General features: G+C 42.3%; 1 protein-coding gene and 1 long non-coding RNA gene across 3 annotated transcripts in view; one reads left to right on the plus strand and one right to left on the minus strand.

Moving 5' to 3' along the window:
- Nucleotides 1–1,919: 1,919 nt before the first annotated feature.
- LOC137181141 (uncharacterized) overlaps nucleotides 1,920–18,130 on the minus strand; it is a 113,060-nt gene continuing 96,849 nt past the window's right edge. The window contains exon 6 of the long non-coding RNA XR_010928121.1: nucleotides 1,920–3,022. This is a non-coding gene — a long non-coding RNA (uncharacterized lncRNA). The remainder of the gene's footprint in view (nucleotides 3,023–18,130) is intronic.
- The window catches only part of LOC137181136 (plexin-A2-like), a 78,831-nt gene continuing 65,191 nt past the window's right edge, over nucleotides 4,491–18,130 (plus strand). The window contains exons 1-2 of one of the 2 annotated variants that reach the window (XM_067586556.1): nucleotides 4,491–5,088; nucleotides 16,513–17,855. In XM_067586556.1, coding sequence (XP_067442657.1) covers nucleotides 16,632–17,855 — 1,224 coding nt within the window. In that variant the 5' untranslated portion in view covers nucleotides 4,491–5,088; nucleotides 16,513–16,631. Of the gene's footprint in view, nucleotides 5,089–14,778; nucleotides 17,856–18,130 lie in introns of those variants that run through there. The other variant, XM_067586557.1, reaches the window with a different exon arrangement.

The raw sequence follows: 18,130 nt of genomic DNA on the forward strand, positions 1-18,130 counted from the left end.
TTGTTCCTACTGATGACGCAAATCTTTACAAATGTGTCTGAAAATATAGAATATAATTTTAAAAAAAGATCAAATAATCTCCTCAAATAACTGGGCACTGTAGTTTTGGACAAATGTTACTCAAAGAGGAGCAATCAGTGCATTTGTTGCAGACTGTTTTTAGCCACTGATTCGATGCTCATGTGAATATTTCTGGCAGCAGGACTGTGTTTTGTGGCATTGGCTCAAAATAAACTACAGTTCCCATGTTCATCATAATGAAGGAATATGTCACCCAGTATTTTTAATAGTTTTGGACAACAATGGAGCTCTATTGCACAGAGGAATATAAGGATTTGGTTACACAGGTAACACTTCTAAGTCAGATGAATTTCATTGTTGGTTTTGGTCTTTTCATTGGATTTATTGACAATAAGAAAAATATAAGGTTAAGTTAAATTCTATGATCAAAGGCAACACAGTAGCAGGTGAGAAACTAACATTTTTAATTTTGCATTTACAGACATTCCTAGCTACACTGGGAAAACTGTGAAACTGCAAAATGTGAAACTGCCAGAGAAACACATTAATCTGTAAACTAACGATCAGTCTAACCTGTAAAATAACACTTAGTCTTACTTTTCTTTTGGATGAAAATGTTTATATGGACAACAGAAAGCTGGAACAAATGACAGGGGGATACGTAGGTGGGTCATTTTTTCCAGCAGAAGACTCCTTTTGATGAACGTCTCATTATAATCTGGAGATGATGGATGTGAGTTGAGTAAAGCCTGGCGTGTGTGTATATGTGACTGTTTAGGCAAAATGAGGGGTATGAGGACCTCTCAGTCGTATTCTTTGCACAGTGAGGTGTAACGGTTTGGAGTGAAAGGTTTTAATGGCTTTCAGTTGTTATTATTCCGCGTGTTATGACAGCTTGATTGGGCCTGCGGTCTTCTTTCAGTGCTGTTCCATTTGCATGCACCTCCCTTTTCCTCCCTCCTCAGCTTTGTGTTGTTATGGTAATTTTCATGAAGTAGATTGCATCTAGCTGGCTGCTCCACTTGGGTCCTGTCTATGAGAGAAGCCCGGAGCAAGAGCATAATAATCATAATGAACACATCAGAACAATGCCACAGCAAAATACCACGCACACCAGACACACTAGAGCCGTTTCAATGACCACCGCAGTTAACAAAGTAACTAATTACAAACACTGATGAAGCTGTAGATCTCTCTCTACTTTGACTCATCTCATTTTTGCCCGTTGGCGTGCAAAGACTCTACTGTGTGAAAGGTTGCAGTTTCAACCAATTAAAACGTTCCTCTGTCTAATGGAGGTGCCTCAGTTGTGTGACATTAAGGCAAAAATAAAGCACGGAAGTGTCCCATTAAGGCACAGTCATATCCGTGCTAAATATAAGTTAAAAAGCAAATGGTACTTAAGTAACCATAGAAAGTCACAGAGCAAACTATTGATTTTACCCAAGAGTGCTTTCAGTGCAAGTGCTACATAGCAATTTAACATGAATAAGTCATTAACATCAGCACAATTACTGTTAACAACACAACTGAGGCAGGGGAAGACCCTTAACTGGCCTTTACACTACATCTTTCACTGTGCGTCACTTAAATTGGATTTTAAGAAAATCTGCTGGGTTGCTTTACTGCACACAGAAAAATTGCTTTATGACGCAAACGCAGGTAGCAGTTTACTTTGCTTAACTTAACCTTTAAGTAACTAAGTTTACTTAACTTTGCGTCCTTATATAAGTAATCACATAACAAAATTACTTCAGATTAAAGGGAGAAATGGCTAATTTGTATGTTGCTTTGGACAAAAGAAGTTGCCAAATAAATGCATAAATTTAAATGAAATGTAATGATGTAATGTAATGACTAGAGCTGACTGATACTTGATTTTTAAGGCCAATGCCAATAAATATCTGATAACAATATATTGGCAAATCTTTATTTATCTTACATAATTACATAGCATAACCAAACATTTGTGGTGAGAACTGTGACCACTATGTGTACTGATTGAAAAATTTGTAAAAAATAAACCCCAATAAGCCACAGCCTGGTACCCAAGGAATTAAGTTGGACAGCTCCGCATGTCAGGATTTATGTTGAATGCCAACATTCAGAGCCCAAACAGGAAGTAGTGTGTCCTTTATTAGGTGGGAAGTAAGACGTAGAGGTCAGAGTGGTGGATGGATATGTGATGAGTTCAACTTTCATGCATGAGGTTGGAGTTTGAGTGCTGTCACAGACCTGCAATTTATTAACTCTAATCATTATCTTTCCCTAACATTAACCATACTCTAGCTGTCATAATCAGAAAAGGAAAGTTTTTAATTTTAAAAACGTTGGGACTGGATGTAAGAAGTCATTAAACATGATCTGGGGTTTTGCAGAGTCATCAATATGTTCTGTGGTGACAAGGTTGATAAGCCAATATATCGATATATTCCCTGGCCAATTTCTTTAGTCAGGCTCTAGGACTGACTCTTTAAGTCAGTAGCTACAATAATTCATCTGAATACCAATCAATAAACAAATACAGTCAGTCAATTCCAAGTGCCTAGTTTTAAGATAGCTTATCTTGCTAGAATGCATATTTGCCATTATCAATGTAGAGGAAATGGAGACATGCAGAAACATCCTCTTTGCTGCAGTGAGTGACACATTTTATAGGAAATTCAAATATGGTTTTAATTTGATGGAAAACAAGATCAGTGCCTTTCAGTAACAATGATATAATGAGGTGTTTCAAAGAGAATTCTGCAGCAGTCTCCTTCAGATGTTCTTCCTTTGAGCAGCTAACCTGTGGCTTTTCCTCTCTCCAGTCTTCTCCAAACTCTTGAACGCACAAGTGCTGCTGTTGAACGATGATACACGTGTTTGTGCGACAGGTTGAAACTAATTCACAACTGCAACTGCCCTTGAATTAGACAATGGCGATTGATTCAACCAGTGGAGTGCGTATAACAATCTTCTTCACTCAGTTACACTCTGCACATCACTGACTTCGCCAACGCTAAAAAACAACACAACACCTGTGTGTCAGTCATACAAGTGTGAATCATCATTCCTACCAAGCTTGGTATTTCCTTAACTCATACATCATGTCCTCTCCAGCACAACGGACAGCTCCTTGACTGACGGAGCTGTCACAAAGCAGACACAAAGACTAAAGAGTAGGTTAGTGTTTCAATTCATACAGAGGGGTATTTTAAACAATTATGATTGAATTAAGACCAAATTCTCATAATCAAAAAAATCTGAAAGCTTATTCAACACACACGTCCGCAAAAATCTGTCTTCATTCTGAGCTTTTCTATATGAACAGCAGTATCTTCTCAGCCCTATTTCCAGCTCTGTGAATGTGCCTCCAGTGTACACACAGCATTTGTGTTTGTTTTTATGTCTGCAGGCTTGTGTGTTTTTGCGTTACAGTAAAGGTTTGTGTAACAAGGGCTTATGACCTCAGCACCTGACGTGGAGCCAGTGAGGAGTAGCTGCCATCTGTTCAGCCCTGGGGGAGTCCGCCGGCCACCCAGAGCTGCTCAGCCCTAGACAGGTAGCCCGTCTGACATCTCCAACTCATCTCCAACACACCAAACGGCAGATAATGAGGGGCAGACAGCTGGCCAATGGACCCTATGTGCCCCCCCCCCCCACCACCACCAATACCAGGAAAACTGCCTACTGAGCTTTTCAGCAAACAGTTGTGTTGTGGTAGTGGATTTCATCTGGCTGTATGCAGGGTTTCCTTTCAAAGGCAAGGCTATCATACAATACACCCTCTTTCTCTATAGTCACAGTGGGGTGTGTTTTGAACTTCTACCTGAGGTAACAAACATGAACATGACTCAAGTAATGAGTCTTCCAGTAAAACAAAGGCTCTAGATTACAGCTTTTGTGTACAGAGCTATGTGGTTACATTATTCAGCCTACAGATGGCAGTGCTTCAAAGGAAACTTGGAGTGCAGCTGCTGAGTGCATCTGACATCTGTATAAAACTACACATCTGAATTCATTGTCAAACATGTGAAAGGCTATATTCTTTTTCTTTATAACGGTTGAAATAGGCCTGACTGTCTGTCTCTATCTGACTGAGTGAGTGGGCGGAACCAGCGGGTAAGATGCTGTTGCAACATCATTTCCTTTCAAATTTTTTCCAAACCACATTTTTCATTTTATTTGACAGAGGATGTGTGGATACATGTTTCAAAAAATAAAAAATTTAAAAAAATTCAACAACACATTTCCACTTTTTTTTTTTTTTACATGTGGGAGGCTGTGATTTAACCAATGCATGTAGATTGCATGTAGAATAATTTGACAAATAGGTCTATTTTTGACACTGACATTATCTTCATCCTGTGTGCTGCTGATAACAGGCAAGACAGGTCAATTTATATCTTATATATACATATAATTCTGAATATATTTCAGTTGAATCTCTATTTAATGTGTTAAATTAATTGAATATTTCTGCATGTTAGTAATGATTAATATTCATCTGCCTTTATGCGTAAACGTACAAACACCTTGAAGGATCCACCTTATGTCTAAAAGACATCAAATGTGATTGCAATGCGCTAAGTTGTGCCAAAGAATGACGCGACGGAGGTTGGGTCTAACAGCGCACACTGTACGTGAGGTGCAAGTGAACTGATGTGTGACTTCATGTAGCACCGGCACATCCACACACCGAGGGAGAGAGAGAGAGAGAGAGAGAGGAGGAGGAGGAAGAGAGAGAGAGAGAGAGAGAGAGAGAGAGAGAGAGAGAGAGAGAGAGAGAGAGGTTATGTGGCAGCCTGTTACAGAAAATGATCAATCCCTGAACGAGGCGGGAGGGTCACTTGATACCGTCTCCTTCTCAGCGGCTGACAGGGAGATGCCCATTGCTGTCCAGATGACTTCACAGGCAGCGCGTAGTCTAAATTAACCGGCAGTTTATCTCGGTACATTTGGCATTCACACACATTCACTGACTGACTGAGATACTGACTGAGACGCGGGACGTTCCCGCCCCAAAAATCCCAACGAAATAACCGGATCTGCGCTACTCATGAATGAGTCTCCTCTTATTTCAAGGTGAGTAGTCTATCCTTCACTGTTTGTGGCTGAGCAGCAGCCTGTAGTGCAGCACAGCACTGTACAGAAAGGTAAAGTTGGGTAGACTTTGCGCGCCTCGGACGCAGTGAAAGACGTTCAGTGACATTGTACACGCTGTGTCAAGGTGTGATTTAGGATGTTGCATGAGTTAAGTATCAATATGTGTCTCCACCAGCCACCTGTAATAACGAACAGATGCGAACTGATGCTCAGAGGACTGTAAATGCCTCAGCCTCAGTACCAATGAGGTTCGTGGACAGGAGGCAGAGCAGCAATGTGTTAGTTTTGGTGCAAATAATTGCATTATCACTGGGATAAATTTCATTATACTTTAGACAAAGCCTGCTGTAGCAGCCTGTTTGTGCAGATTTTCCAGAACTCTTAACACGTGTGGATTATTCTGGGCAGTGCATCAGATCACTGGTCATCAGGAGAATACCAGTGTGAAGGATTTAGCCTGGAGATAGTCAGTCCTCCACTGCTGCCCTGCCTGCCTCCTGCAGCCTTGGCAGCAGGGGCAGAGCAGAAGCCACTGGGATGGTGATAAGGCTGAGCCTGAAAAGAACTAAAGCACACGCAGCTGTAGCAGTGCCAACCTCAACAATGCTGTTGACCAAGTGAATCTTTGTTCGAGCCCCAGTCTGTGTATGTGTGTGTGTGTATGTTTGGGTGTTGGTAGTGGGGGTGGGTGAGGAGGGTTGGTTGTTGGATTCACGGCTCTTTGACTCTCACCTCTCATGCAAACCAGATGAACCCCTATTCTGTCTGTATGCTCTCTCTGGTCTGGCTTATCTGGCCGGCCAGTTGGACTAGCTTTTATTCTCCAGGCCCCTCCAGAGTGGGTAAAGCCTCTCATGGAGAGAGAGAGAGAGAGATTGGCTTCTCTCTTGGTGTGTTCATGCCAGTCATCAGCTCCGGCACTTTATCAGTTGCCTGCTAATTTTAGAATTTAAATGAGTCTCCATATTAGTTCTGTTTCTCTCTTTTGCAGCATTTGACAGCATTAAATAAAACCGAGATTTAAGTTGTGATGATCGCTTATCATCTAAGGAGTCAATATAAACGCCTAAGTAGACTTATTTTTAAAGGGTCAATTCACCCAAATTATAAAAAGACTATTTTTTCCCCTTATTCCTTGAGGTTTCAAGCCATGCAGATCGTCTCTGAGATTTCTGCTGCCACCACAATACAAGAGAATATGTTTAAATGACTTACTCTGGGTTATCCACGGACCTCATTATGATCAGTTGCCACTGGAACTATGAAGAAATTATTCTTACTCTCGATAAATGTCATGAATTATCCAGTGTAAGTGGGGCATTAGTTTCTGGACAGACAAGTTGCCGTTGAGTTTATTAAATGTCATTTTCAGTGCTTTGAGGTGCACAAACAGAATTCCATTCACCTTCATTGTTTTTGGCAGCGACTGAGGTTTCAGAGGCAGATATATTAGTTGAATGACTAAACACTAGTAGGGGTAGGAGAGAAAAAACTTTTTTTTAAAAATCCGGCTAAACAGACCCTTTAAAATCGTACAAATCTATACTATTTTCCACAACAGAGTCAGACTGATGCACAGTATATCAGATAAAAGTAGGACACATCCAACTCCATGAAGCATAAAAATGGGATTCTGTTGGATTGTTCATTGATTTCTATTTGCTGAGGGTTGTAATTCCTTCACCTCTACCAGTTTTTGTAACAGTAGTTTTGAATGTAGAGAGATTGCAGTTGAAACTGCATCATTTTGGAGTCTTTTGACCCTGGAGCCAACGCCAGACCAGTGTAGGTGAAGTAATTTAGAACATCTGTCTCTGTCATTTTCACCCACAAGCCAGGAGTTAAGTGTTATCTCAGACTTCTACAGAGATTAATGAGCTATACTGAATGTTTGAGAAGATAGAAAAAAAAGAAAAAGAAATCAGGAACACAGCACTACACTGCGAAAAACAGCTTTTGATTCAAATGACCACCAGTTCAATCCGTGACATTGATTTTGAAGTAATTTGAATATCAGGGAGCGCGATGTGGGTCAGGGGCAAAGGCGACGCACAGTCACTGCAATAGTACATCAGGCAAATTAGTGTATGTAACACAATTACACGGTGTGTGAGTGCACAGCAGCTCACTGCTACTACCCATAGCTGGAGACCCCCCACTTCCAAACCCTCCCACCCTCCCCCCACCGCTACCCCGTTGCCCACAGAGACACTGATTAAACACGACTGTTCAGATGCTACAGCCCGAGGAGGAAGAAGGAGAGCCCCCAGTGTGTGCATTGTGTGTGTTAGTGTTTGCGTATACATGCATGTACTGTATGTGTGTGCGTTCACACATGTGTGCTTATTATATGTGTGTGCATTTACTAGCAAGCCTTTGCATAGGAGTGCATACAATAGAGTGCAGGACTGAAAGTGATAAAAAGAGAAGAGACACAAACATTGATATGAAACGAACAGTGATGGGAGAGAGGAAGAAAGAAACAGAGAGAGAAAGCAAAATACTGCAGATCACCAAGCACTGCTGATATGCCGTTGTCCTTACTTATTTCTCTCCTTCATCCCCCTTTCAATCTTCATGCTGCTGCTTATTTCAGTGTGTGATTCCAGGCCTGGAGGGAGCTGGATGCACAGGTTGATAATGGTGGAAAAAGATATGTAGCGTGAGTGAGAAAGACTAATAAAGACCGGAACAGACAGACAGATCATAGAGAGAGAGAGAGAGAGAGAGTGAGAGAGAGAGAGAGAGAGAGAGAGAGAGAGAGGTGGTGACAAACAGTGAAGGAGAGAAGTGAGAGGGAGGAGAGGTACAAGTGGAAAGGGTGCAACTCACCTGCCAGATGGCAGCTTTAGCAGTACTCAGCATGCAGTGATGGCGGTCTTGCAATATGGTGCATCGCCTCCAGATTGTCACACCGTTGTAGATACAAACAGTGTAATAACTTTGCTGATGTGTGTGTTTTGCATGATTTTCTTTGTCACTGGTGTGTGTCTCAAGGTAAGCAGGCAACATATGGTTATAAAAAAAAAAAAAGTGACAAAGTTCAAAGACATTAGATGTGTGTTTTTCTTGGAAAAAGTGTTAACGTGTCTTTTAAATTTGAAAAGTTTGTAGTCTTTTATTTCTTACAAGGGTAGTCCAATGATTTTACACATGAGTTTACTCATTTCGAGGAGTATTACTCAGCCTATTGTTCATGTACTCTGTGGCTCTGGAGGAGATTTCTAATGTCTGAGGAAATAACTGTAAAAATACAAATTTGTAACAGAAACTGTGCTCCACAAATGTGAGACGTGGAGTTTGGAAGACATGGACATTCACCAGGCAGAGAGGATCTAACAAAAAATGCCCTCAAGCTGCATAATGAAAAGTGAGGGATCCTGTGTTTTTGGAGCTTGACTCATATTACAGACCAACAGTCAGGATGTCTCTGCCTCTGCTGCATGAATTGTGACCATGCTTTTTAAAAAATATATATCTCCTGTAAGTCTCCAACTTTATGGAAGTGTAATATTAAATTTCCGCAGTAGCCCTTTAACTACTCCCTTGTGTCAGGTTTGGATGATTGCAGCCTTTGAAAATATAATTTTGGACTTCATACATCTTATGATGAGGGAGCTAAAAAAATATGAGACTTGGAACATTCAAATTAGCTATTAATTAAAATGTGACATTTTAATATAGAGAAAGAAATGCAAATGTTGGTCATGGAAAATGTGTTTTATGACATGAGATATTCAGAGAAAATGTATGGAAATTGGACTTAATGTGGTAAAGCCATGGCAAATCTGTGTCCCTTCACTTAAAATCTTCCATTTCCCTCAATTTCAGCTAATGCCTTAAACTCAAGTAATTTTCCATTTCTTGAAAATGACATCTTTGTACTACTTTAATGGGATGTAGGTAAGAATAGTTGAAATTCCCAATAAATAATAACATCAAAAACTTTTGAACAATCTCTGCACCCATCCCTTCCATTATAGAAAACCTGCAACTTCAAAGCTTCAAAGCATACAAGAAAATAGCATTTGTGACAGTTTGAGATTATGACAAAAAAAAGTGTTGAATTGCAGAAGCCATCAAATTGCTTTTCCCTTGTGACTTTGAATGACAGAGCCTCTGGGACAATGTTTAAGTCACAGTTTGGCATGTAGACACCTGCTGAATAAGATGCGTGGGCTAGTCTTACAATGAAAGTAAGTCATCAGTTCCATTATAAACGCCCAGTGTGGTTGCTTAGTTGGAACATCTGCAAACTGGTCCCCATCAGGTTATCTAAAACATGTCCCAGAATCCCAGAGCACCTGGACTACATCTCAGACTGCTTGAGTGTTCAGCCCTTGGCAGCCACAAACCAGGTGGGACTGGACTTACTTAATAGACTTAGAAAATTCAATTTTAATTTGAGAATCAAATCCTATCAAGAGGGACGAGTTAAAGTGATGGGAAGAGTTCTCATCTGTGTGTTCGCTGTAAATTCTTTAACGTTTTCCCCTGTATGTGCTTTTTGAAAAAAGATTTCAAAAACTTGCACCTCGTTTGCCCTCCAGTGACTTTCTATTTCTGTCAAATTCACCTGTGTTTGCAATCCTAGTAGACCTCTGGCCCACTAGGGTACTGTACTCTTAACCAGGCTATTTCTATTTCTGAACATTGGGGATATTTCTATGCATTTGCCCACAATCGCTGTCAGAGACTTTGGAAGTAGGATAGAGTTTCAGAGTGGGTTAGAATTGGGGACAAGCCGGGTTGAGCCGACCATAGAGACAGACTGAGATAATCTGGGCAGATGCTTGTATTTGTACAGCTTTTGGGTGAATGGCCACCAAGGCCTTATTTGCACTGCGGATTAAATGTTAAATGGGTTTTGGTGCAGCAGATACTTAGAGGGAAAGTTGTCGAATAGTACAACATGCACCATCTCTCCTCCTCTTTCCTGTTTGTCTCTCTCTTGCTCGCTGTCTATCTCTGTCTCCTCTTGCTCACAGTGATTTGTCAGCAGTGGAGGTAGCAGCTGTTCCTTTTGCATTGTAATTTCTTTGATCGTAATTATTCGTGCCAGCTACCTCCAACCTTGGCATCCTCCACCCCACGAAGCCATATGGGCGAAGAGGGAGGAAGCCGAGGAAACATACAGGCTTCTTTGGAATAAGTTCTTTGATTTCTGTGTGCAGTGGTGTGGGAATTATGGACATATGTGCTTCACAGCTTCACATGGATCCACTGCATCACCGTGTTTGATTATTTTTCTCATTCATACACTCGCTGGGGTCTAGACTCTGCCAAATGTAATGCATTTTCCCTGTCAGGTCTCAATGATTTATGCATGCAAAAGCAATATAGCCCTGCACATCTGTAACCGAATCAGTCTGAGCAGAAATATAGCTTTGTTCTACAGAATGAGCAATGTCAACTCGGACAAAAAAAAATGCAGAAACTCAGAAGATGGGAGCAGACAATAAAATTATAGCCAAGCAGCTGAATATCAGGCGGGTAGCTATTGAGCCAAATAAAAATGGCTAAGAGAGAGTGGTCCTACAGTACAAAAAAACACAAGTGGAGAGCTGTTCCGTACTCATCTTCAGACTAGTGAGTAAAGCCCACATTTTATCACCCTCATTCTCTGTTCCCTTCAGTTGTACCATCAAGAGATCACTCCCAGCCTCGGTCAGACTCTTCTGTTTACTCCTTGTTCTTCTTCTTGCACTTAAGCGATGTTAAGGATGAGGGGTGCTGGGCAGCCAATGCAGCACGGCTCACACGCACATGCTGCGTGGCTCCAAAGAAAACGCAGCACGCTCTGTCTTCTTCTGCGGTCGCTAAATTATAGAAGACCCTCTTTTGCACCCAGGCTGCATGGGTTTTCATCACAGCGCCAGAGGTCACTTTGACTTTCCCCTCTCTGCTCATCATATATGCAACATGAGGGCTTCAGCAGTTGAGAGAAGCCTGCTTGAGGTCACCATTAACCAGGGAAGACCGACAATGAGATTTATGGAATAGAAGACAGAACTGAGAAGAGGGAAGGGAGGAGAAAGGCATGCATGGTTAAATCTGACTGTGGCAGCATTGCCCTTGATCTGGTCCCTGCTCTTAACAGCAATTTCAGATATAGTACTGTATCTGCATGTATAATGCATACACCCTGAGATAATGGCATGCATCGCAAAAGAGGCTGCTGACTGTGTTGTGGTGATGTGTTGGAATTGGTCCCCCATGTCACATTTGCCTCTGCCCAGGTCTCTCACAGCGTCCTGCAGTTATTAGGAGTAGAGCGTGTTGCAATGACATAGTGCTGTTTTACTGTTCCCACAAGACATCCTCCGCTACTCTACCATCAAGATTAGTGGCTGGCTGGAGAGTCCTAAAGCCTGCAATATCTGTGCTGACCAATAAACTAAACAAGTATGGAAAAAGGCAATTACTGTTTGGTTTTGTTCATGTAAAATCATGCCAGGAAAACCAGACATACCAGAAGACCTCCAAACTTAACTAAATTAATTCACAGCAATTCTCATTGTTTCCAGCAAATACTCACAAATTGTTGGTTGTATGACTTTTTTTCCTCCTCACTGAGAGAAATGTCTGGGGGAAACACTGCTGTTTGAATTAACATTGTAGAACATAATGATGAAAATTAACCACAGGCCAACTGTCACAAAATTTCACTGCGCGGCATCAAAGTGAAGATATCCTGTGGGTATCTGCAGTGTGAGCATCCAGACTACACATTATGCCTTCTGAGGGCCTAGTCTGTGTTTCTGTCACGGGGTCTTATGAGGCGGGAGCCCATCGCCCTGGGCTGCCCCCTCTACAACGCAGCCACAGATAAAACACGGTGGACTGATCACAAAACACTGCTTTTTCTAATAAACCCCACCGGTCCCTTGTGATTCAATATGACATTCATTTAAAAGTCATCGTTAATAAAGACGGCATTTTCATGTCCTAATTCCCCTACTCATCACTGTAGGTACCAGCGACAGCCCCTGGCTCTGGCTTGCTGGCTCCCTCCTCCCTCCTGTCTCTGCCACGTTTGACCTACTTCTGTCTCCACAACATTGTAAACAGATCTACTAATTGCCTTCATTTATTCATTTGGAAGTCAAGTTCTGTTGCGGCTGGCGCCCTCCCAGCTCATTCATGTGTAATGTGTACAACGCTGGCCCTCCCCCCAATGACTCGCCCATGTGAATTTACAGGAAACCCCAGACAAAAGTATCCAATCAGGCCTTGTGAGTTTACATATTGTAAGTATTGTGTAGACACCATAATGACAGTGCAGTACCAAAAAGTGCTGCAGCCAAAACTTAATTTTCATGCAATAACTTTATAGAAAGACTTTCAACTTTCATCAGCAGCCCTGTCTTGGAAAACCTACTGACACCAAAAACCCTGCGCCTTTCTGCCCAGTCGGCTTGTAATCATGAGGACAAAAGCTGATATGACTATTGTAGTTCAGACACTTGCCGCTGTGGTCTTATACTGTTATTGCTCTATGCAGCCTTATAAATCTAAACCGTAAAAAACAACATCAACAAAAACATGTTTTTATCACTTCTGATGCCAGTGACAATGACTCCCATTGTTGACTAAGTGTAAGAACTGGGATGAATCTTCTGACCTTTAGAGAGATCATGACACAGTCTGTCGACAGTGTTGCTGATCTCTCACAAATCTATAATCCAAAACCTAAACAAGATAAACTTGAACACCAAGTTGTTCATGCTGAATCTGTCCTTTTAAAAGAAAATATTATATTGTACCAACCTCTTGCTGGTGTTTAAAAAAAACAACACATAGCTCCAAAATTTAAATGCTTCAAAAACACAGATATTTTTAATTTAATTACAGTGCTTTTTGACATTATCCTCTGGGTTTTACCAGGCTTTTATAAACTAAATATGTCTCTGCTCACAAAGGTGAAAATCTCCACTACAACAGAAAATGTGCAAATCATCAAAAAAACTCAAGTCGTGACATTTTCATATACCATCAGTGACAAGTGTTCGCATCAGATCATTTGAATTTATACTAAACTAACTACAATTTGTAAATTTACCTTAAAAATGACTTTTTGTTAGTCACAGCTTCATGCTATAAAACTTGAGCGAGCAGGGAAAATGATACACATGGACAGCCTAACAAAGAAATATCCCATATGAACATTTTACTTCATCTCTGATGGCAGATGGGTCAAACAAACACGAGGAAGAAGAAAAAAAAAAAAAGCTAACCATCCCTTCTGTCCCATGAGTCATGCCTTACAGGGTGCTACAGAAGCTATGACAGCATTTCACCCCAATAAAAGCTGAACTCAAAGCATGGATTTGGTTCTACTGATCTCGATCCAGGTCAAAGGGTCGTGTTTATGGAGCACAAGAGGCTGACTTCTCCCTACTCCGCACTGTGATTGGTGCCTGCTGAGAGGCCTCATCCCCAGAGGCCTCAGCAAACCATGTTCCTGTGTGTGAGTGTGAATGAGTCACGTCTGGGCTGGAGCGTGTCTGAGTGGCGAGGCGGAGTATTCAGCAGGGAGGACTGCGCAGGGTGAAGAGCTGTCTCTATAATCCAGGGTAAACACTGAGCAGCATGACTGCACGCCTTAGACGTGACCAAAGCCGGCAGAACAGAAATGGATGAAACGATGAGGCTGCTGCTTGCCTGCCTGGCTCCGTTTGCCACCAGCACTTCCTATTTTCTCTTCCTGTTTTTCTCCCCTGTTTTGTAATTCTTCAGAGGGTTTGACCAGAGACTCTCAACACTGAATTAACATCTGGGTGGCACAGCTGTTGTTTAAGGTCATACCAGACTCAAACCTGACTTTGCAAAACCATTTGGTCTGCTATTTGCAGTCAGACCTCAAGAGCGCTGTCTTATTTATTATTTCTAGTTGAATAGGACGACGCTTGAGGCTCTGATGAGATTACAAGCAATTTCCAACAAAGGTCTCCACCTGGAAGTCTGTAGTTTGATTTGAACAAAAGAAATTCAAAGTAATGAGATTTTGTTGGACTCCACAAAATAGAGACAACCCCGGTTTATTTGGTAAACTAGGAAGGTAAACACAAAATCACTTTTCTGCTCCTTTTTGTGGCAGCTCAACAACAGACACAAAGGACTGAATCAGATTTTTCTGTTCTAACCCGCCCACTTTCAAACAGCCTTGTGCTGCATTATGTCCCATTCCAAGAACTCCTTTCACACCAAAACAACCTACATCAAAAAAGTAGAAGAAAGCCCTTGAAAAAGGTTTGTATTGCAGCAAGTAAAGCTTTCTGGTGACCACTGGTTTAGACGATTTGGTTTACTGAGAACAAATGCATGACAGCTGTAAAGAGTTTATTTTCATGATACTTTACTCATAGGCCATCAAAATACAGAAATGACTCTGCTTCCGCTGAAATGTTTCAAAATGCCTGAATACCCTTTTCATCGTGTTTCTACATAAAAAAAGTGACAAATGATAGAAAATCGTGGTGACATCAATACAGAAACTGATTCAGGGACCCATCAGCTTGCAAAGCAGATGATTTGAGGGACTTTCAGAAGGAATTTGTTGAACACAATTTTGCCCAAAATAAAGAAGCTGAAAATATTAGTGCCAACATGTTCTGCCAAGTCTCTGCTCTCTGAGAACTAATAAAAGCAAACAGTTTTTGTATTCAGTCAGGCAAAAAATGGTCAAGAAAAGAAAGGAAGCTTCTGTCATCTAATATTTAAAGCAGCATTTAAAGATAGAGATAAGCAGAGTGTGACTAAGATTGATCCGTATAGATCTGTGTAAATGTCATGCGTTATAAATACAGAAAAGCAAACAGAACTTTTAAGAAAGATTTAAACACAGCGAAACAGTGTGTCAAAGATATTAGTCTTCGATGGCCAATTACTGTTAGAATTGCTCACACAGAGTCTGCCAAATTGAGCAGAGTTGGTCGAGACACTTCAGTGACTTCTCCTCTGGAGTGAACGTGGAGGGACAGATGGACAGGAGATGCTGGAGTGGAGCTGGAGTCAGCCCAGCCAGCTCAGTGTCAGTCCATCCGCTCCATCCTTGGCTCTCGCTCAACTCAGCCGGACGTCCTGTTAGTCAGCCAATGGAGAGCACCCACCGCATCATGACCCCCGCATTAGGATCTGACATGGCTGTCTTCATTTAACCTTTACTTATACCAGGAAGTCTCACTGAGAAAACACCCTGTTTACTTTAGCTCCGGCCAAGAAAGACAGTTGCCTTTGAGCTAAAGCCTTCTAGCGTTTGGCAAGATATCTTTAGAGGAAATTTAGAGGCATTTTTTCTGGTGGGGGTTGAATGATTTTTAAAAAAAGAAATTATTAGAAGAGTGTGAAGGGGCTGCTGGCATAGTAATGGAGAGGACAAAGGGGAAGATAGAAAGGGGGTTTTATAGTCGTTGGGAGCAAGATTGGAGAAGCTTCTGGTGAGACATAGAAAGGATTTAGGGTGATGTAGGTGTCTTAATTCATGGTCCGTCCTCCTATGCAGGCAGTTTTATTACCCCATTAATGGACTTCGATGAAGCAACTGTGTATGTGAAGCCACTTTATCTACAATGCTTTCTACAATGCCACTAAAATGTGTCTTTATTTTGAGATTTAAAAAAAAATTAGCTTATTTTGCCTCATCTGCAGCAGAAACACCTTGCATTAGACAAAAACATACATCGCATGATAGTTATGACAAGAAAACAGTAAAACACATCAACCATTCTTTGCCATGTGTCTAACTCATCCATCCTTCAGTCCATCATGTGTTTGAGGGACGTTGTTTGTCCCCTGAAATATCTACATAAAATATGCTAATGAAATTAAACAGGGAAGTGTGAGGGTTGATGCTGCCTGGCTCTGAATCTCTAATGACTCTCTGCCATCCCTGGAAAAAGCCTGATTAATTTGGGAATGTCGGCCGCAGTGGAGAGTGATTAATTCCTCCTGGATTCAACCATTTAAACGAACAAGACGGAGGGGAGAAAGGAAAACAGGGGGCCCAAAATATGGACGCATAATTAATACATTTAGATCATTTAATTAGCCACCCAAACAGAGGGAAGGCACAGTTACATTGTGTCACTGCTTTGTTCAAGTAATAAGCCATAGTTAGTTCTCTTTTACAAAGAGGCGAATATAATGAGCCCCCCTGTTAATAGTGGGAACATTGGACCATCTCTGGTAAATATGGGGAGACAGTTTGAACAAATGATTACTTGTTTCTTTGATGTTTCATGTGTCTGACTAAGCAGAGATAGAGAGGAAAACAAGCACATATACTGTATTTCTAGGTTTTTAGTTGAAGTATCTAATGGTACCCTGAAATTGTTTTTTCACCCTCAAAAGAATCAAGAATCTTTTGAGTCTTAAAACAAATGTCTCTCTCTTCTCTTTCAGAATGATGTGAAGAACGAGACCGCACTTCAGCTCATCTTCTCCAGTGCAATCCTGCTCCTGGCTAACATACAATCTCAGGTGTTTTGTCTGAGCTCGGTATCTTTCTGAGCCCTGTGGGGATGGGAACGTGCTTGGATAAAGGATGGACTTACTGCAGCCTCACTAAAGGTCACGGTCCTCTAAAGGTCATGTCATGGCCCGTGGCGCTTTGGCTATTGACTCTAATCTCTGTGAATCAAAAGACGACTGTCGGACAGACTCTGAACAACTTCCAATCAGAGAGGAAGGAGTGGTCGCTGAACCACCTGACTGTGCATCAGTCCACTGGGGCTCTGTACGTCGGAGCTGTCAACCGAATATACAAGTTGTCGGCTAACCTCACCCTCCTGGTGTCCCATGATACAGGGCCAGAATATGACAACAAAGCATGTTACCCTCCACTCATTGTCCAGCCCTGCTCTGAGCCTCTAGCCTCCACTGACAACGTAAATAAACTGTTGCTCATCGACTACTCTCACAACCGGCTGCTGGCCTGCGGCAGCCTCTACCAGGGTGTCTGCAAGCTGATGAGGCTCGACGACTTGTTCATTCTTGTGGAGCCCACACATAAGAAAGAACACTACCTGTCGAGTGACAACCAGACGGGGACGATGTACGGGGTTGTTGTGCACTCGCAGGGTCAAGATGCCACTCTGTACATTGGCACGGCTGTCGGAGGGAAACAAGACTACTTCCCAACTATCTCTAGTCGCAAGCTGCCTCGTGACCCAGAATCCTCTGCCATGCTGGACTATGAGCTTCACACTGACTTCGTTTCATCGCTCATTAAAATCCCCTCGGACACACTGGCTCTCGTTCCACACTTTGACATCTACTACATCTACGGCTTCGCTAGCGGCAGCTTCGTTTACTTCATGACCGTCCAGCCGGAGACACCAGAGAATGGGATGCCCGCTGGTGGCTCCCCTGGCGACCTGTTTTACACCTCGCGCATCATTCGCCTCTGCAAAGGTGACAAGAAGTTTCACTCCTACGTGTCACTTCCTGTGGGGTGCGTTCACAGAGGCGAGGAGTACCGTCTGCTGCAGGCAGCTTACCTGTCCAAGGCTGGCAGAGTTCTGGCAAAGTCACTGAACATCAGCGCCCAGGAGGACGTGCTCTTTGCTGTGTTCTCCAAGGGACAGAAGCAGTACCATGACCCTCCAGATCACTCCGCTCTCTGCATCTTCACCATTCAAGACATCAACACGCGCATCAAGGAGCGGCTGCAGTCGTGCTACCAGGGAGAGGGAAACCTGGAGCTGCACTGGCTGCTGGGAAAGGACGTGCAGTGCACCAAGGCGGTAGGTGGATTGCAGGGAGAGAAAGGCGAACCATGTCCTCATCACCATCATTGGTTAACCCTCTGATTTTGCCTCATATAATACACACATTTAGACCACACACATGGGAACAAGCAGCATTGATACAGATTTACTGAAAGTTTGATTATCCCACAACCATGATAGCAGCATAAATAGCTGATAGGCAGGCAGCCAGAGCTGTGCTCAAGACACCATTCAGGTTTTCAGGATCCCACAAGAGCAGAAGAGCTGGAGGAGATTAATTCCCCACTGCT

Source organism: Thunnus thynnus, chromosome 4 (assembly GCF_963924715.1).
Source record: "Thunnus thynnus chromosome 4, fThuThy2.1, whole genome shotgun sequence".
Classification (NCBI taxonomy): Eukaryota; Metazoa; Chordata; class Actinopteri; order Scombriformes; family Scombridae; genus Thunnus; species Thunnus thynnus.